Consider the following 19,125-nt stretch of genomic DNA (forward strand, 5'->3'; position numbering starts at 1 on the left):
CTTTAGGTAAATTTATTCCTAGGATCATTTCCTTAATTTCTCTTTCTGATTTTTCATTGTTAGGATATAGGAATGCAAGGGATTTCTGTGTATTGATTTTGTATCCTGTGACTTTACTAAATTCACTGATTGGTCCTGGTAAGTTTCTGATAGTATCTTTAGGATTTTCTATATATAGTATAATGCCTGCAAACAGTGAGAGTTTTACTTCTTTTCAAACCTGGATTCCTTTTATTTCATTTTCTTCTCTGATTGCCATAGCTAGGACTTCCAAAACTGTGGTGAATAATAGTGACAGGAGTTGGCACTGTTGTCTTATTCCTCATCATAGAGGGAATGCTCTCAGTTTTTCACCATTGAGAGTAATATTTGCTGTGGGTTTATATGGCCTTTATTTTGTTGAGGTAGATTCCTTCTATGCCCATTTTTTGAAGAGTTTATATCATAAATGGGTGTTGAATTTTGTCAAAGGCTTTCTTTCTATTGAGATTATCATATAGTTTTTATCTTTCAATTTTTTTTCTTTTATTTTAAATGTATTTATTTTAATTGGAGGCTAATTACTTTACAATATTGTGGTGGTTTTTGCCATACATTGACATGAATCAGCCATGGGTGTACATGTGTCCTCATCCGGAACTCCCCTCCCACTTCCTCCCCATCCCATCCCTCTGAGTTCTTCCAGTGCATTGGCTTTGAGTACCCTGTTTCACATATGGTAATATACATGTTTTAATGTTAGTCTCTCAAATCATCCCACCTTTGCCTTCTCCCACAGAGTCCAAAAGTCTGTACTTTATATCTGTCTCTTTCACTGTCTCACATATAGGATCACCATTACCATCTTTCTATATTCCATATATATGCGTTAATATACTGTATTGGTGTTTTTCTTCCTGACTTACTTCACTCTGTTTAATAGGCTACAGTCTCATCCACCTCATTAGAACTGATTCAAATGCATTCTTTTTAATAGCTGAGTAATAATTCCATTGTGTATATGTACCACAACTTTCTTATCCATTTGTCTGTCAATGGACATCTAGGTTGCGTCCATGTCCTAGCTATTGTAAATAGTGCTCCAGTGAACATTGGGGTGCACATGTCTCTCTCAATTCGGGTTTCCTCAGTGTGCATGCCGAGCAGTGGGATTGGTGGGTCATAAAGAAGTTGTATTTTCAGTTTTTAAGGAATCTTTACACTGTTCTCCATAGTGGCTGTACTAGTTTGCATTCGCACCAACAGTGTAAGAGGGTTCCCTTTTCTCTACACCTTCTCTAGCATTTATTGTTTGTAGACTTTTTGACAGCAGCCATTCTGACAGGCATGAGATGGTACATCATTGTGGTTTTGCTTTGTATTTCTCTGATAATGAGTGATGTTAAGCATTTTTTCATGTGTTTGTTAGCCATCTCTATGTCTTCTTTGGAGAAATGTCTGTTTAGATCATTGGCACATTTTTTTATTGGGTCCTTTATTTTTCTGATATTGAGCTGCATGTGCTGTTTGTATTTTTTTGAGATTAATTCTTTGTCATTTGTTTCGTTTGCTGTTATTTTCTCCCACTCTGAAGGCTGTCTTTTCACCTTGCTTATAGTTTCCTGTATTGTGCAAAAGTTTTTAAGTTTAATTGGGTCCCGTTTGTTTATTTTTGCTTTTATTTCCATTACTCTGGGAGATGGGTCATAGAGGATCTTGCTGTGATTTGTGTCAGAGAATGTTTTGCCTATGTTTTCCTCTAGGAGTTTTATGGTTTCTGGTCTTACATTTAGATCTTTAATCCATTTTGAGTTTATTTTTGTGTATGGTGTTAGAAAGTGTTCTAGTTTCATTCTTTTACAAGTGATTGACCAGTTTTCCCAGCACCTCTTGTTAAAGAGATTGTCTTTTCTCCATTGTATATTCTTGCCTCCTTTGTCAAAGATAAGGTGTCCATAGATGCATGGATTTATCTCTGGACTTTCTATTTTGTTCCATTGATCTATATTTCTGTCTTCATGTCAGTACTATACTGTCTTGATGACTGTGGCTTTGCAGTATAGTCTGAAGTCAGGCAGGTTGATTCCTCCAGTTCCATTCTTCTTTCTCAAGATGGCTTTGGCTATTCGAGGTTTTTTGTATGTCCATACAAATTGTGAAATTGTTTGTTCTAGTTCTGTGAAAAATACCATTGGTGGCTTGATAGGGATTACATTGAATCTAGATTGCTTTCGATAGTCTACTCACTTTCACTATATTGATTATTCTGATCCATGAACATGGTATATTTTTCCATCTATTTGTGTCATCTTTGATTTCTTTCATCAGTGTTTTATTGTTTTCTATATATAGGTCTTTTGTTGCTTTAGGTAAATTTATTCCTAAGTATTTTGTTCTCTTCATCACAATGGTGAATGAGATTTTTTCTTTAATTTCTCTTTCTGCTTTCTCATTGTTAGTGTATGGGAATGCAAGGGATTTCTGTGTGTTAATTTTATATCCTGCATCTTTGCTATGTTCATTGATTAGCAATTTTCTGGTAGTGTCTTTAGGGTATTCTATGTAGAGGATCATGTCATCTGCAAGCAGTGAGAGTTTTACTTCTTCTTTTCTGATCTGGATTCCTTTTTTTTTTCCTTTTTCTTCTCTGATTGCTGTGGCTAAAACTTCCAAACCTATGTTGAATAGTAGTGGTGAGAGTGGGCACCTTTGTCTTGTTCCTGACTTTAGGGGAAGTGCTTTCAATTTTTTGCCATTGAGGATAATGTTTGCTGTGGGTTTATCACATATGGCTTTTATTAGGCTGAGGTATATTCTTTCTGTGCCTGCTTTCTGGAGAGTTTTTTATCATAAATGGGTGTTGAATTTTGTCAAAGACTTTCTCTGCATCTATTGAGATAATCATATGGTTTTTATCCTTCAATTTGTTAATATGGTATATCACATATGATTGATTTGCAAATATTGAAGAATCCTTGCATCTGTGGGATAAAGCCCACTTGTTCATGATATATGAGCTTTTAGATGTGTTGCTGAATTCTGTTTGCTAAAATTTTGTTGAGGATTTTTGCATCTATATTCATCAGTGATATTGACCTGAAGTTTTCTTTTTCTGTGTTGTCTTTGTCAGGTTTTGGTATCAGGGTGATGGTGACCTCATAGAATGATCGGAAGTGTCCCTTCCTCTGCAATTTTTTGAAAGAGTTTTAGAAGGATAGGCATTAGCTCTTCTCTAAATGTTTGATAGAATTCTCCTGTGAAGCCATTTTCTGGGAGATTTTTGATCACAGCTTCAACTTCAGTGCTTGTAATTGAGTTGCTCATTGTTTCTATTTCTTCCTGGTTCAGTCTTGGAAGATTGAACCTTTCTACGAATCTGTCCATTTCTTCCAGGTTATCTATTTTATTGCCATATTGTTGTTCATAATAGTCTCCTATAATGCTTTGTATTTCTGCATTGTCTGTTGTAACCCCTCCTTTTTCATTTCTAATTTTGTTGATTTGATTCTTCTCCCTTTTTTTCTTTATGAGTCTGGCTAAAGGTTTGTCAATTTTATTTATCTTCTCAAAGAATCTGCTTTTAGTTTTATTAATCTTTAGTATTGTCCCTTCATTTCCTTTTCATTTACTTATGCTCTGATGTTTGATTTCTTTCCTTCTGCTAACTTTGGGTCTTTTCATTTGTTCTTCTTTTTCCAGTTGTTTTAGGTGTAAAGTTAGGTTGTCTATTAGATGTTTTTGTTTGTTTGTTTGTTTCTTGAGGTAGGATTGTGTATAAACTTCCCTCTTAGAACTGCTTTTGCTGCATCCCATAGGTTTTGGGTCATCATGATTTCACTGTCATGTTTTTCTAGGAACTTTTTGATTTCTCTTTTCACTTCTTCAATAACCTGTTTGTTATTTAGAAATGTATTGTTCGATCTCCATGTGTTTGTGTTTTATACAGTTTTTTTCCTCCTGTAATTGATACCTAGTCTCAGTGTTCTGGTCAGAAAAGATGCTTGATATGATTTCAGTTTTCTTAAATTTACTGATTCTTGATTTGTGAACCAGGATGTGGTCTATCCTGGGAATGTTTCATGTGCATTTGAGAAGAAAGTATTCTCCACTCCAGTATTCATGCCAGGAAAATCCCATGAACAGAGGAACCTGGTTGGGTACAGTCTATAGTGTTGCAAAAGAGACATGACTTAGTGACTAAACAGCAACAGCAACCAGGCCTGATTAATGGATCACTAGAAAGGAGAAATGGGGGTGAATGAGGATGTGGGGAACATTTTGTAAGCTGGTAAGTACCATGAGTGCTTCCCTTGTGGCTCAGTGGTAAAGAATCTGCCTGCCAATGCAGGAGATGTGGGTTCTATCCCTGGGTTGGGACGATCTCCTAAAGAAGGAAATGACAACATACTGCAGTATTTATGCCTGGGGAATCCCATGGGCAGAGGAGCCAGGCAAGCTACAGTCTATGGGAGTCACAAAAGAGTAGAACATGACTTAGTGATTAAACAACAAGTACCAGGAGTGGATGAAGGACATTTGTTGATTTGAATTTCCTTTGTATCGGTACTTTAGCTAAGTTTGGATTGTTGACCTTTCTGGCTTGGGCTAGAGAACCTGGCTAGTGGAGATTCCCAGATAAACTAGAGCTGTAAACCAGTAGCTTATTTGAGGAAATATTTTGGGCCCCCGAAATCAAAAGTTGACTAAAAGAACTGAAGCCTCCTGTGAGAAGAAATGAAGGCTCCTTCATTTACCATTTGTGTAAATTGAGGCCCAAGAAGGTTTGGTGACATACCCTTAGAGCCTGGGAAGCACCTTAGTCAACCCTGACTGAGGTAGTTTTGCTGCTAGAAATTGTCCAACTATAGTTTGAATAAAACAGAGAAGGCAATGGCACCCCACTCCAGTATTCTTGCCTGGAAAATGCCATGGACGGAGAGGCCTGGTAGGCTGCAGTCCATGGGGTCGCTATGAGTCAGATACAACTGAGCAACTTCTCTTTCACTTTTCACTTTCATGCATTGGAGAAGGAAATGGCAACCCACTCCAGTGTTCTTGCCTGGAGAATCCCAGGGATGGGGGAGCCTGGTGGGCTGCTGTCTATGGGGTCGCACAGAGTTGGACACGACTGAAGCGACTTAATAGCAGCAGTTTGAATAAAATATATGTAAAACTCATTGCTATGTTTTTGAGCCTCTGTTATATAATGGATTTTATTTGTTACTTTATATACATCAGATTTTAATTCCTTAATATAGCTTTAAAATGTAGGCACTCTTAATAGCCTTATTTTCCAGTTGAAACCAAAAGAACTTGCTGGATTTCCCCCAAGTAGGGAGAACTGATTACAGTGCAGAATTGGCTGACTCTCAGGAAGTGGGGGGAGGCTGGCTGGACTTCCTGTCCTTATTACTCCTTCCTTAGACCACCTTCCACTGCATGTACAAGCACAAGATGCACCCAGAGTGGGATTGCTCCCAGGAAAACTTCTTGGAGGAGGTCTGGGAAACTACGACTGGTTGAGGCCATGCCTCTGAAGCTACCGCATAAATCCACACACTTCTTCCCTGAATTCAGCCTTCTCTAAGTTGGCTCAGCTGGCCCCAGGAAATAGGGCTGGGAGCAGAATGTGCAAGACTCACTGCAGCTGTTTCCCTGTTACTGAGATGGATTCCTGGGGCAAATTTGTGACTGGTCTCTTGCTGTGTTTTGAGAGGAGAGGAGGAGGAAGTAGCTCTGACTTAGCCTTCCACTGGTCTAAGAATGGCCTGAGGCTGGCCTCTCTGGAGCAGGGATGGACACAGCCCAATTCCTGCCGTGCTAGCAATAGCTTCAGCAAGTGGCCCCTGCCAGGGATCACAGGGTAGCCTTAGAGTATTCCCTCACCCACCAGTCCAACTGAAACTTAGATAGGCATGCAGTTTGAGAAACCTTAGGGTGGAGGGACTCTGCACTTAGCAGGACTACTTTCTTGGCAGAAACTATGAAGGGAGCCAGCCTCAGCCTGAGGGAGCTGCAGAATCTGTCCCTTTTCAGTCCCCTATGCAGTCCCCTTTGCCTTCTGCCCCACCTCACTCTCCTGAACTGTGGTCCCGAGCAAAGGTAGCATAGCCCAGTGGGAAAGGACAGCATTGGGACCTGGTGAGGCAGTAAGGAGTATGGAAAAGAGGCCTGAGTCAGATGGCTAGGTGGGACTGGGCTTAAGGAGCACTAGCTACAGGTGATTCCTGTCGGCTTCTGTCCTACTGCCTTGTGGGGGAAACAGGGCAGTGACACTATGGGTGGGGTACCTGGCTCTGGAAGGGACAAAGCAGGAAAGTAGGAGACAGCATAATTTCAACTCTGACCTTTGCCAGCAGAGATGGCCCTGGGCCTAGTTAGGAGGAGAACCTGAAGCTAGGGGAAGAGAATTTGAATCCCAGGGATACAACCCTGCCTAGTTCACCCACTCCCACAACATATACAGAAGGCTTTTTAAATTGCCCTTAACAGAGGACTTTGTATAAATCCACAAACATCTTTAAAATCCCTTAACATTTGGCTCTTCCTTAGCATGGGCCAAGGAAGCTGGTTCCTTGGACCTCCTGTAGTTGAATGGCTTTCTCAAATGAGTGGCGTTTTACACATGGTCTCAACTTAGTGACTAAACAACAACAAACAACTACTTCCTAGGAAACTGAGATCTGACTTATATAACCGGAATGCCAGTCTTTCTCATTTGCTTTGCACTTTACAGCTTACAAAATGCTTTTGGTGTTCATTATCCTATCTAACCTCACATCTCTGTAGTGGACCACAGGTAGAGAAGCTATTTTGATCTCCATTTCACAAGTGCCCAAGGCTTAGATGGATGCCTTGGCATGATCTGGAACCCAACTCTGTGGACCATGGCTCTTTACACAGCATACTGCTGATCCCTATTACAGAGAAGGGGACAATGTAGAGAGCTGTGGGCTGGCCTCTACTCCAACAGAGCAAAGAAGCAAGGGTAAGAGAAAGCCCAAAGGGCCTACCTTCTAGCCAAGGCATCAAGGTTCTATAAAGCAGCCCTGTTTAAGATTCAATTTGCCTAATTCTTCTGTTTGCAGAAATTCTAGCTCCAAAACCCATTGGACAACTAAACCTTCAATTCACAAGGATGGGTAAGCCTATAAGGTTTTTCACTTAGCCTTTGGTTTTCCTTGATACCCAGCCACACTTACTAGTCTTGCCCATCCTTTCCTCTAAATAATTGACAGTTTCACTCACTCCTGTCTAAAAAGGCCCAGATTGAATGCCTCCTTCTCAAGGCATTCTCTTTTCTGAGCCCAGGGATTATCTTTTTGCCTTTCAAGTTTATCCTGGGATATGATCATAAGGTATGAAGAGTGATATTTCAGCACTCAGCTTAACCAGTAAGGAGGGCTCTTCTCTAAGGTCTGCATCATATTGTGCCTTGAGACTGTTATATAGAAGATTCTCTGTTAGCCTAGGAGCTTCCCAAAAGCAAGGACTGGGGTTTTGAACCCTTCTGGCAGCACTGAGCTTAATAATTATCATTTAACCAAGTGTTCTAGTGAGGTTCCTTTCAGTAGTTCCTCAGAGGGGAATAGAATTTCACAAATAACTCCACTTATTGCCACCCCATCTCCTCAATGCCCAAACCATGATGACAACATTGTCAATAATTTCAGGGCTGAGGTAAAAACATCTGTGTTTTGGAAAGTGAAGGACTCAGATAGATGATAGGGTCCCTATTCCCTTTAGACCCCAGGGCAGAGGACTCGGAGTGTGTGTGTATGTGTGTGTGTGTGTGTATCATTGTGTATTTGAGGGGTAGCACTGTTTACTGTGGTCCTATCAGTTGCAGGGTTAAGCTGGAACAATGCCATGTTAAAATATGTCACACAGAATCAAAAAACAAGAACCTAACCTGAGTAAATTGCAATACAGATTTCTGCAGAGAAGAGATCAGATGATGGTATTTTTTTTCTCTTATTTTGGGGGTAACCAAACATTATCATGCTACAAGTTTAATATTCAGTTCTGCAGAGTGCTTCTGAGGGAAGCTTAGATCACATTGATGAGTCAAGTGTCAGGCCAAGCATGGCACAAGGCACAAAATTACTATTTGCAAGACAAGATTAGGGACTCCAGGAAGATTCCTCTAAGGTGGTCAGAGGATAGATTTTAGCTGCCAGGCTCTCTCCACCCCCAGAGTGCTAGTTCTTAGTTTCGCACTGTTGGTGAATGTGAGAGTGTTTTTACCGTGGCAACCAGTCACAAGGCTGATGTGCTGGCCAGCTACTCTTAGGACAACAGTGTTGCTTGCCCCTCTTTCTCTCTCTCTCTCTGGCTCCCAGCAGCTATTCTGTCTCCCTTTCCTACCCAAGCTCCTTAGGTGCTGGTGGCCACCCTGCAAAGAGAGGATAGTGGTGAGGGACTTTCCAGGGAGGGGTCACTGGGCTTTAGCAGGCTGGTCAGTGATCCAGCTGTTAATCAGCTATAGTCACTGGAGTGGATACATCAGACCATGGGGGTGGGGAGGGGGATATGTTGGGATAGGTGGTGGCTAGCCCTTCTTTTTTTTTTTTTCCTATCTCTGTGACATTTGGCTATTTAGAGGACTGGGAGCCTAGACCAGAAGGGTGTGTCTTGCATCAGGTTTGTTTATTCAAATAGCTGTTCAGAGCCTAACTGACCAGGGACATGAGTCATGTTGAGTTGTGCCTTCAAGGAGTTCCCTTTCTAGATAGGAAGTTAGATGGGGGTCAAAATAATGAAAGAAGCAGAGAAGAAACAATCTGTCTCATGGTTCTCCTGGTGGTTTCAGTTACAGAAAGCGAAAGTGTTAGTTGCTCAGTCATGTCACTCTTTGCGACCCCGTGGACTGTAGCCTGCCAGGCTGCTCTGTCCATGGGATTCTCCAGGCAAGAATACTAGAGTGGGTAGCCATTCCCTTCTCCAGGGGATTTTCCCAACCCAGGGATATGAACTTGGGTCTCCTGCATTGCAGGCAGATTCTTTACTGTCTGAGCCATCAGGGAAGCCCCTGTGGACCACATTAAAATCTGTTACCAGCAGAACAGTCACTAGAGAGTCTAGGTTAGACCTGTCCCTCACATAACCACTATGAGAGGGAGGTATTTCTAGGCCTCTTGGACAGAGTATACTGAATCCCAGAGAATGCCTTGCCCCAAGGCTACCATGCCATCTTAGCTGATTCTGTATTGCAGCTCTGGAATGTGGGTCTGCAAGGCTACTGTTATGCACTTTTGAAGGTCTGAACATGGTCCTACAAGCAATTTAGGTAGCCTGAAGGAAGAAAGTGAAACTTCAGGTCTACTTTTCTACCCAGTTCCAGGCAAAATGTCAGTGAGAGCTCTGGCTAATATGAAATTGAGGCCTGGTTCTTATAGAACCCAGTGAATACTTAATGGGCTGTTTTTGCCAGCTGCTTTTCAAAACTTCTGTGTCATCAGAGCTGACTTCCCTTCCACCTTCCTACACCACCCCTCCTGTGGCCAATAGCACCTGGGCCTTTTTCATATTTGCAATTCTCCCTGCCCAGTGTGCTCCCCTGAACTTAAGGTGACCTGAAGTGAGTAGACCCAGCAAACGGGATAGGGGTCATGGCTGCCTGTTGCTCAGTGTATGGTTTTGCTGCTTTGTGGCCCAGAGGGGTCTGACCCAGCAAGCCAAGCATATGGAGTGCATTAAGGTTTTCCCTACATTTTCTTTCTTTGTGGTTCAATTCAAGCCTGAAACCACAGACACCTGTGAAAACAAACCCAGCCTGGATGCTTGCTCACCAGTACTGTCTCTCTTTGTCTCCCTTATCTTCAGCCCCAGCTGTGATGCTTCCTGACTGATGATGTTATAACAGTGCCGAGAAGCCAAAAGGCTGCATTTTTTAGCTGAATACACCTGAGTTTTCCCCACCATCATGGAGACCCGAAAGGATGAAGCTGCTCAGGCCAAGGGAACAACAGTCTCTATGGATACCCAGGATCAAGGGACAGAGAAAGGGGCCAAAAACAAGGCATCTGAGACAACAGAAAGGCCCACATCAGAGCCACCCTCATCTGGTCCAGGTAGGCTGAAGAAAACTGCCATGAAACTCTTTGGTGGCAAGAAGGGCATCTGTACCCTGCCTAGTTTCTTTGGAGGGGGACGAAGCAAAGGTTCTGGGAAAGGCAGTTCTAAGAAGGGTCTTAGCAAGAGCAAGACCCACGATGGCCTGAGTGAAGCAGTCCATGACCCTGAAGACATTGTCAGTGAAGGAACTGGCCTCTCCTTACCTTTGCCTGAGTCATCATGCCAACTTCCCAGCTCTCAGAGTGTCCATGGGTCTTTGGAGACAGACTCCAGATGCAAGAGGTCTGTGGCTGGAGCCACAGAGAAAGCTGGGGCTGAGAAGGCTCACTTTGTGCCCAAGCCAAAAAAAGGCCTGAAAGGTTTTTTCAGTAGTATCCGGCGTCACCGGAAGAGCAAGGTCTCTGGGGCTGAGCAAAGCAATCCAGGAGCCAAGGAGTCTGAGGGGGCCAGAGCAAGGCCTCATGAGTATGTGAGCTCAGCCCTTCTGTCCCACGCTGATGAGGTCCTCCAAGCCCCAAGAAAGGAAAATGCCAAATTTCAAGATGTCCCTGGGCCGAACATTCCTTCAATATCAGAGACTTCTCTGGCAGCCACTGAGAAAGCAGCCTTTAAAGATGCAGAAAAAACCTTGGAGGCCTTTGTCTCAGCATTCTTGCAGCCCAAACCTGCCCCTGAAGCCAGTGGCCCAGAGGAGTTCCATAGTCCAGAAACAGGGGAGAAGCTTGTGGCAGGAGAGGTAAATCCACCCAATGGCCCTTTAGGGGACCAGCTGAGCCTCCTCTTTGGGGATGTCACATCTCTGAAGAGTTTTGACTCACTGACAGGTTGTGGTGACATAATAGCAGAACAGGATATGGATAGTATGACAGATAGCATGGCCTCTGGAGGCCAGAGGGCCAACCGAGATGGAACCAAACGAAGTTCCTGCTTGGTGACCTACCAAGGAGGGGGCGAAGAGATGGCCTTGCCTGATGATGATGATGAGGAAGAAGAGGAAGAGGAGGTGGAATTAGAAGAGGGAGAAGAAGTCAAGGAGGAAGAAGATGATGATTTAGAGTATCTGTGGGCAAGTTCCCAGATGTACCCAAGGCCCATACTAAATCCAGGCTACCATCCCACAACATCCCCAGGCCATCTTGGCTACATGCTTCTTGACCCAGTTAGGTCTTATCCTGGCTCAGCCCCTGGGGAACTTTTGACTCCTCAGAGTGATCAGCAAGAGTCCGCCCCCAATAGTGATGAGGGTTATTATGACTCCACTACACCAGGACTTGAGGATGATTCAGGTGAGGCCCTGGGGCTTGTCCATAGGGATTGCTTGCCCCGAGACAGCTATAGTGGTGATGCCCTCTATGAGTTCTATGAGCCAGATGATAGTCTTGAGAACTCCCCACCTGGGGATGACTGCCTTTATGACCTCCATTGTCACAGCTCTGAGATGTTTGACCCCTTCTTGAACTTTGAGCCCTTTTCTTCCCCTCGGCCACCTGGGGCAATGGAGACAGAGGAAGAACGGCTAGTAGCCATCCAGAAACAGTTGCTATATTGGGAGCTTCAGCGGGAGCAGCGAGAGGCCCGGGAAGCATGTGCCCAAGAGGCTCACACCAGAGAGGCCCATGCTCGAGAGGCCCACACCCGAGAAGCTTATGTCAGAGAGGCCCGACCTCGAGAGGCCTACGCCAGGGAGGCCTGTGGCCAAGAGGTCTGTGGTCGAGAGCTTCAAGTCCGAGAGGCCCAGGTGCGGCAGGAGAAGCCCGTCATAGAGTATCAAATGAGGCCTTTAGGCCCATCAGTGATGGGTCTGGTGGAAGGGGCATCAGGGGCCTCTCAGACTTCCCACAGAGGAACCACATCAGCTTTCCCTGCCACTGCAAGCAGCGAGCCAGACTGGAGGGACTTCCGTCCTTTGGAGAAGCGTTTTGAGGGAACCTGCTCCAAGAAAGATCAAAGTACTTGCCTGATGCAACTCTTCCAGAGTGATGCTATGTTTGAGCCAGACATGCAAGAAGCAAATTTTGGAGGATCTCCCAGGAGGGCCTACCCTACTTATTCACCCCCTGAGGAGCCAGAGGAAGAGGATGTTGAGAAGGAAGGGAATGCTACAGTGAGTTTCTCTCAGGCCCTCGTGGAGTTCACCAGCAATGGGAACCTCTTCTCCAGCATGTCCTGCAGCTCTGACTCTGATTCGTCCTTTACTCAAAACCTTCCTGAGCTGCCTCCCATGGTGACCTTTGATATTGCTGATGTGGAACGGGATGGGGAAGGCAAGTGTGAAGAAAACCCTGAGTTCCACAATGATGAAGACCTTGCAGCCTCCTTGGAAGCTTTTGAACTGGGCTACTATCAGAAACATGCCTTCAACAACTACCGCAGCCGATTCTACCAAGGCCTACCCTGGGGTGTGAGCAGTCTCCCTCGATACTTGGGACTACCTGGCATGCACCCTCGTCCTCCACCTGCTGCCATGGCCCTCAGCAGGAGGAGCCGCTCCCTTGACACTGCTGAGACCCTGGAGCTGGAGCTCTCCAATTCTCACCTGACCCAAGGCTATATGGAGTCTGATGAGCTTCAGGCCCAGCAAGAAGATTCAGAAGAAGAAGAGGAGGAGGAAGAATGGGGCCGAGACAGTCCCCTATCTCTCTATACTGAACCTCCAGTAACCTATGACTGGCCTGCCTGGGCTCCCTGTCCTCTCCCAGTGGGGCCTGGCCATGCCTGGATAAGTCCTAGCCAGTTGGATGGGCCTTCTAGCCATCCATTTGGGCAGGCAGTCTGTTGCATATCTCCTTTCACCATGTCAATGTTGCTCTCAGTATCAGGGCCAGAGCCAAGAGCACCTGGGGAATCCAAGTCTCAGCTAGCTCGGCCTTCGCACCTACCCTTGCCCATGGGCCCTTGTTATAACCTCCAGCCAAAGGCCTCCCAGAGTGTGAGGGCCAGGCCTCAAGATGTGCTGCTGCCTGTTGATGAGCCCAGTTGTTCCTCCATTTCTGGAGGCTTCAGCCCTAGCCCTGTGCCCCAGGCCAAGCCTGTGGGCATTACTCATGGCATCCCTCAGCTGCCCAGGATCCGGCCTGAGCCCCCAGAGCCTCAGCCCATTCACTATGGGGCTTCCCGCCTTGACCTGTCAAAGGAGAAGGCTGAGCAAGGTGCCTCTCTCCCCACCAGCTGCTCCTCCACTGCTATGAATGGAAAACTAGCTGAGTAGTCATCATCAATTCTGGAGTGAGGGGCATGGGGCCTGAGCATGTGAATGGGGATCAGGGTTGGGCAGAGGGGTGGGGGTGGCGGTTACTGTTTAACTTGAAAATCCTTTTGGCCAAGGAAAGCTCCTATGAGTTTTCACCTTTGTTTTCCCACTTCCCTTCTGTGGCCACATTCAGCTCAAGTACATCTGCCCTGGGAGATTGCTGCTTCTGTGCTCCAATTTTTGTTTTTGGGTTTTTACCTTGTGACCCATGCAGGGTTAGAAATGCTCTAATTTTGTGCCTATTCCAATTGCCAAGGTAGTGATTTTATATATGTATAAAATCTCTGCCATTTTTCCATCCAGTAGATGAGCAGCCAAGTCTACACTGCCTCCCACTTGGGGACAAGGAGCTTGTTTGCTATTAGCAGTGTAAAATTATGGTACAAATCCTACCCACTCCCACTTCCTTTGGTCTTGGCATAGCTGCCACCATCACATCAGATAGTATAATCTAGTAGCCCCAGCTAGCTGTCCTCAGAGAGGATCAAGTAGCATGTGTCACACTGCCTGTTGCTATGGACTTAGGTATCATAACCAGCGAGGGTCTTTTAACCTGGCCTGCTATAGCTTGGGTTGAAGACAAAAATGCTAATTTCCTTAATGTAATGACCAAATTCATCTAGTTGCAAACAAGACAGGGTTATATTGTAGACACTACCATAGGTCTTGAGCTCCAGAATGATAGGATGTTTTTTCCTTCTTCGTTTCTTTAAGCTTGTGACAGCCTGAATTGCAGATGCTTTTGAATTTTGGTTCTTTTTTTTTCTCCAAAGGAAATTTTCGTTATCTCATTACAAGGAACACATTCTTTTAATCGAGATACGGGAAGAGAAATGGCCTAAACTAGGCTCAGCTGTAGGGGATAGGATTTTTACAGGTTGCAGGAGAAGGATAGGAAAAGGAATTCATTCATTCTTTTCACAGAAGAGAGGATTTCATACATTGCAGAGCTCATGTCAACTCAGCTTCTTAAAAGGGAAAATTGCTTTCCCCCAAAGACAAAAACTTCCTTAAGCCTTGCCCACCCTTTCACTGGATGCTTTAAAAAGGCTTCATGCTAGCATTCCCAAGAGACAGGACACCAAGGGTATTTAGGTTACTGTTCCAGTTTTTCTAAAGAGCCTTCATTTTCCAATTAGCCAAGTTCTTAGTATCATCATAGGACTGGGTGTCTTGAGAGGAAAGACTGATCTGCCCTCAGTCTGCCAAGCTGAAGGACTCCGATTTGTGTGGTAATTGCAGCTCCTTATGGAAAGAATGGCACCCTTATTTCTGCATTCACACAGTTTTCATGTTAAACTAGCTTGGAAATATTGGTGAGGAAGAGTTGCTGTCAGGAAGACATTGCAACAGGCTAATCTTACCAGGCTCTATCTCTCATTAATCACCAATACGGAGGGGTCCTTTTAAATTTCACCATTGGAAATGGTATATGAAACTTTTTACCTAGGCATGTTGACCCAAATTATGATCCTTGCTCCCTTGATCCTGTCCCCATCCTCCACCCATCTCCATGCCTATTAAGAGGCAAACAGGGCTCTTGGTATTCCAGAAGAGATGCTGTTGCCTGCCACCTGAAGTTGAGATGACTTTGTGGGAAAACTGCCCCTTGGCCATGGGATGTGTGTGCTGGTCTTTGTCACCATTTTTCGGATTGGTGTTGGCCCAGTGCCCATCCCCACAAAAAGTACACCTGGATGGTAGAAGGTGTACCCCTGGAAGCACCACATGAATTTGCATGGCACTGACACCAGCACTCAAGGGATGACTTTGTCTGCATTGTGAAGAAATCTGTCAGTCATGAAGCTGGAGAATCAAAGAAGGTGAGAAAGGCCCTCCTCAACCCTAGCATAGCATTCCAAGAGAGAAGTGCCCCAATTCTGGCTTCTCACCAAAGTTGCCCTGGGAGGGTGGGACTAAAATTGGCCTGGCTGTTTGGCAGGAAGGAGACACTCACCAAATGCCTTTACAACAGAGGAACGCTCACCACTTGCCTCTTCTGTCTCTGCTTGTCCTTCAGGGCAGCACAAGCTCCTGTTTGTATGTAGACTGTGCCAACCACAGCAGGTAGTAGAACCATCACCAACCACCAGAGCCTGCTGGATCACCAACCTGTCTGAGAAGAGAAAAAGTAGGTGGTCAGCTTTTGGCCAAGGGCTGAGAGCTACAGTCTCTAACAAGAGGGCAGCAAGAGGTACCACCTCTGAAGAGGGCAGTCATAGCCCTGACACACATTGCTGGGCTTTGGAAGGTCTCATATCACAGTAAGTTTTAGGACTGAGCATCAGCTCATGCTTTGAACACTGCTGCCTGCAAGTCCTTTCACTGTCCTGGCCAGCCCAGAGATAGGATCCTCACCATCAGAAATAAGGCAGTCAGGGTGCATGGCTGCAGAAGCAGCCTCCTTTGAGTCTACTCTAGATCCAAGCAGTTCATTTCTGAATCCCAGCTGTGGCCTAGAAGAGGAAGGAGGACCAGCTGGAGACTTGTGTGGCAGCACAGGGTGACACTGGGAGAGCCAGCCAAGCTCTAGGCCTCTCCCCAAACATACACCAGTGTTTGCTTGGCTAACACCAAATATGTCCCAGACTACTAAATGTGTAGATGTTAAGTCCACAAATGAACACCATTTCAGCATTGCAAGGTCAATGTTTTTGGATGTGACTTCACAGGAAGGTACGACTTGAGAGAAGGTGACTGCTCTTAGCTATCCAGCAAGCAGGCTTATATATAGTGTCAGATAGCTCTGATCCTGAGAATTTCCAAATGAGACTGATCCTTAGGGGACCAATGACTGTGGATAGAGAAGACCACTTAGAATGTCTCTCCCAGGGCTGTCAGTTTCTCTGTTTTAACGTCTTCAAGGAAGCCCTGCCTTGGGGCTCTTTTAAGGCCTGCCCCAATCATCTGGACTCAACTTAGGCACCAGTCCACGAGCCTTCTGGGCCAAAGGCTTTGGTCAACACCAGTCTTTTCTCCCTCAATACTGTACCAAGGAGGGAAGTAGCTTCCCACACCCAAGGTGCATTCCCCTCATCCTGCTGCCAGTGACTTTCCTACCCTTGCCACTGCTACCACCCCACCTGCCCTCGGCCCTCAGGCCCAATTGCTAGAGGGAGACGGGGTTTAGCAGGGAGACTTCAAGTTTACCCATGTGTATGTTGCATCCAAGTTGTTTTTAATATATATATATATATATATATATATATATATATATCTCAAAAGTCAATTATCTATTTTTGTATTGTTTGCATTTTATATTCATGGAAAACAATGTATCAATTGTTCTTTTCTGATATATTTTATTTTTAAGCGGTGCTGTTTACAGTTTTAGACAAAACGAAGATGACACAAAAATTGCTGCTGCTTGTGCAGAGGGCTGGTATCTCAATTGCCCAGGACCCTCGCTCTTTCCCCTCTCCCCATCACTGATGTATCGCACTGTCCATCCCCTCCCTCCATGATAGGGACAGCATAAGATGCCCAGGTATTAAGACAAATGCCAGGTGACTCAGGCATGTGGAACCTGATAGATAGCATGTCTTTTTATGGTTTTATTTTTTTCTTTCAGACTCACCTTTCCCTGTGTGTAGATCTTCTAGAAGTACTCATGTCTGTGTCTCTCTCCTCTTTATGTTTTCCGCTCTAGTTTTGAAACCAGAATGCCCATGTTTTGCTATTTGTCATGTTGGGTTTCTCCAAAGAACATTTTGGGGGTATTCTCCACCCAGTAAGGAGGGCAGGAGATTTCTCAACTATTCCCCCTTTCCCCAAGAAGCTGGGGGAGACAAATGAAAGTGATGCTTGAACCATCAGGAATTAGCCATCTCATTGAGGAAACCCTTACATGGGACTTTCCAGGAGCTCAGTTGATTGTGACATTCACCCAGAAGAGACGTTGGGGAATTCCTTGATCCCTCTTGCTGCTTTCGGGGAATCTCTTCCTCTACCACCATTCCCACTCCCCTGCTGTGCTCCAGCTCACACATGGATGGAACTTTGGGGGAACAGTGACTATTAGGGTGATGGCTTGCTGGCCTGATTCCCTACTTTTCCATTATATAGTCACTCCAAAGAAGAAAATTCACATGGCATGTGTGTGTGTGAGGACTGGACCTACTGAGAGGCGGGGCTTTAATTATTATTCTTGTTACTATTGGTGCTTATTTTCCCTGATGTATATGGGGGTGGGGTGGGGTGGGGTGGGGTTGGGGGGAACCAAGAATGTATACTTAGGTCATGTTAAATAAAATGGCTGGGGGACAAAGGGAAGAAGTTGGAAACTGCAGTACATCCTTACCCCAGGTATAAGAGTTCTTTCTCTCCCAGTGAAAAATGGGAAGCATGGCCCCTGGATGTGCCCTAGCTTCCCCTTCCTTATCCCTGAGACATCATGGGATTGCCTGGATTGTGACCTCTCCAATCCTAGTTCTCATTGATGTCTGGATATCTTGATGCACTGCCTGTTTGTAACAACGAATATTTCTTTTACTGAATGTTAATAAACTGGGTTCAAGAGGGACCCCCGGTCACTAAAGCGCATTCTTGTGGTTTGTTCCACATCAGTATGCCTGTGACCCATGGTTGCTGGGTTTGCCCTTGAAGGGAAATGAAGAAAGCAAAGGGATGTGAGGCGTCAACTAGCAAGGGGGAAAGAAGACAGAGCTGAAAGTAAAGGAAAATTTAACTTCAGTTCATCCAAACCATCCCCTGCATCTCAATCTGATGATGTAGTACTCTCCATCGTATTGTCCATGGCCTGAAACCTGCCAGGGAGCTGGCTAGCACTTCTGAAATTAACCTCAGTTCATGTAAATGTGTTAGCCTCCCCACCAGCTGGGAGGCAGAGGTGTGAACCTCTTACCCATGGCTCAAGCCAAAGGATACATTTCATGGTAAGACTCTCAGGCCAACCTGAAAAGAACAGCATCCTTTACTCAGGCCTATGGGCAGAGCTGCTGGCCAGGCTGCCCCACCTATTTAATTGTGGGGCTGAGTGGGGAGCATGTGGCTTCTGCCCTATTGCAAGTCATCTAATCTGTTGGCACCAGAGGTGTACCACAGCAATAACTCAGTCACCTAGGTCATATCCCGATTTCCAGGCCTTTTCTAGCCTAAGCAGTAATCACTCTCCCCCTTTCTATTGTGCCATCAACTAGGAGAAGGTGACTGTGTTAATGGCTCAGATTTCTCTAATCCAAACTCTTATCATTCGTCCCTGGTAAGCAAGGGTGTCTGGAGGACTAAAATAGCTGCTTGAATGTGCTGTGGATAGGGCTCCTAGGCTCCTTGGGGCCCCTTTTCAGACTAAGATGCTTATTGGCCCCCAGGACGTCATGAATCAAGCAAAGCCAAAATAGGCACAAATTAGCAAGAGAGAAAAAGGAACATTCTGGAAGGGAAGTTGATAATGATGTATAGAAATTGAATTCTCTGTCCTGGGCTCTCATTGAAGGAAGCATAGTTGCTCAGGGGACTTTTGGGGCAACAACTTCTGGAAAGGCCTTATTACATCCATGGGAAATTCATGGGGGTCAGGGAGGCTTAGATTTCTGCTGTAATTTTTGCCCCTCATTAATCAGTGAGGACTCGGGCAAATCCATTCTCCTTATGAGTCTCAGTTTCCCCAATAATAATATATGGGTGGCATGGGCATACATTAGGCTTCCCTGATGGCTCAGCAGGTAAAGAATCTTCATGCAATGCAGGAGATGAGAGTTTGATCCCTGGGTTGGAAAGATCTCCTGGGGGAGGAAATGGTAACCCACTCCAGTGTTCTTGCCTTGAGAATCCCCATGGACAGAGGAATCTGGCGGGCT

General features: G+C 45.1%; 1 protein-coding gene across 7 annotated transcripts in view; it reads left to right on the forward strand.

The window, feature by feature from the left end:
• AMER1 (APC membrane recruitment protein 1) overlaps nucleotides 1–19,125 on the forward strand; it is a 68,871-nt gene that overhangs the window by 11,136 nt on the left and 38,610 nt on the right. For 3 of the 7 annotated variants that reach the window (XR_009493582.1, XR_003033570.2, XR_003033571.2), the window contains exon 2: nucleotides 9,805–15,570. Coding sequence is in view for 3 of the 7 variants with exons in the window: in XM_059883793.1 (XP_059739776.1) it covers nucleotides 9,905–13,264 (3,360 nt within the window). In the remaining 4 variants the exon portion in view is untranslated. Of the gene's footprint in view, nucleotides 1–9,804; nucleotides 17,844–19,125 lie in introns of those variants that run through there. The other 4 variants (XM_059883793.1, XM_002700170.6, XM_010822047.3 and 1 more) reach the window with 2 other exon arrangements.

Source organism: Bos taurus, chromosome X (genome assembly GCF_002263795.3).
Source record: "Bos taurus isolate L1 Dominette 01449 registration number 42190680 breed Hereford chromosome X, ARS-UCD2.0, whole genome shotgun sequence".
NCBI classification, from domain to species: Eukaryota; Metazoa; Chordata; class Mammalia; order Artiodactyla; family Bovidae; genus Bos; species Bos taurus.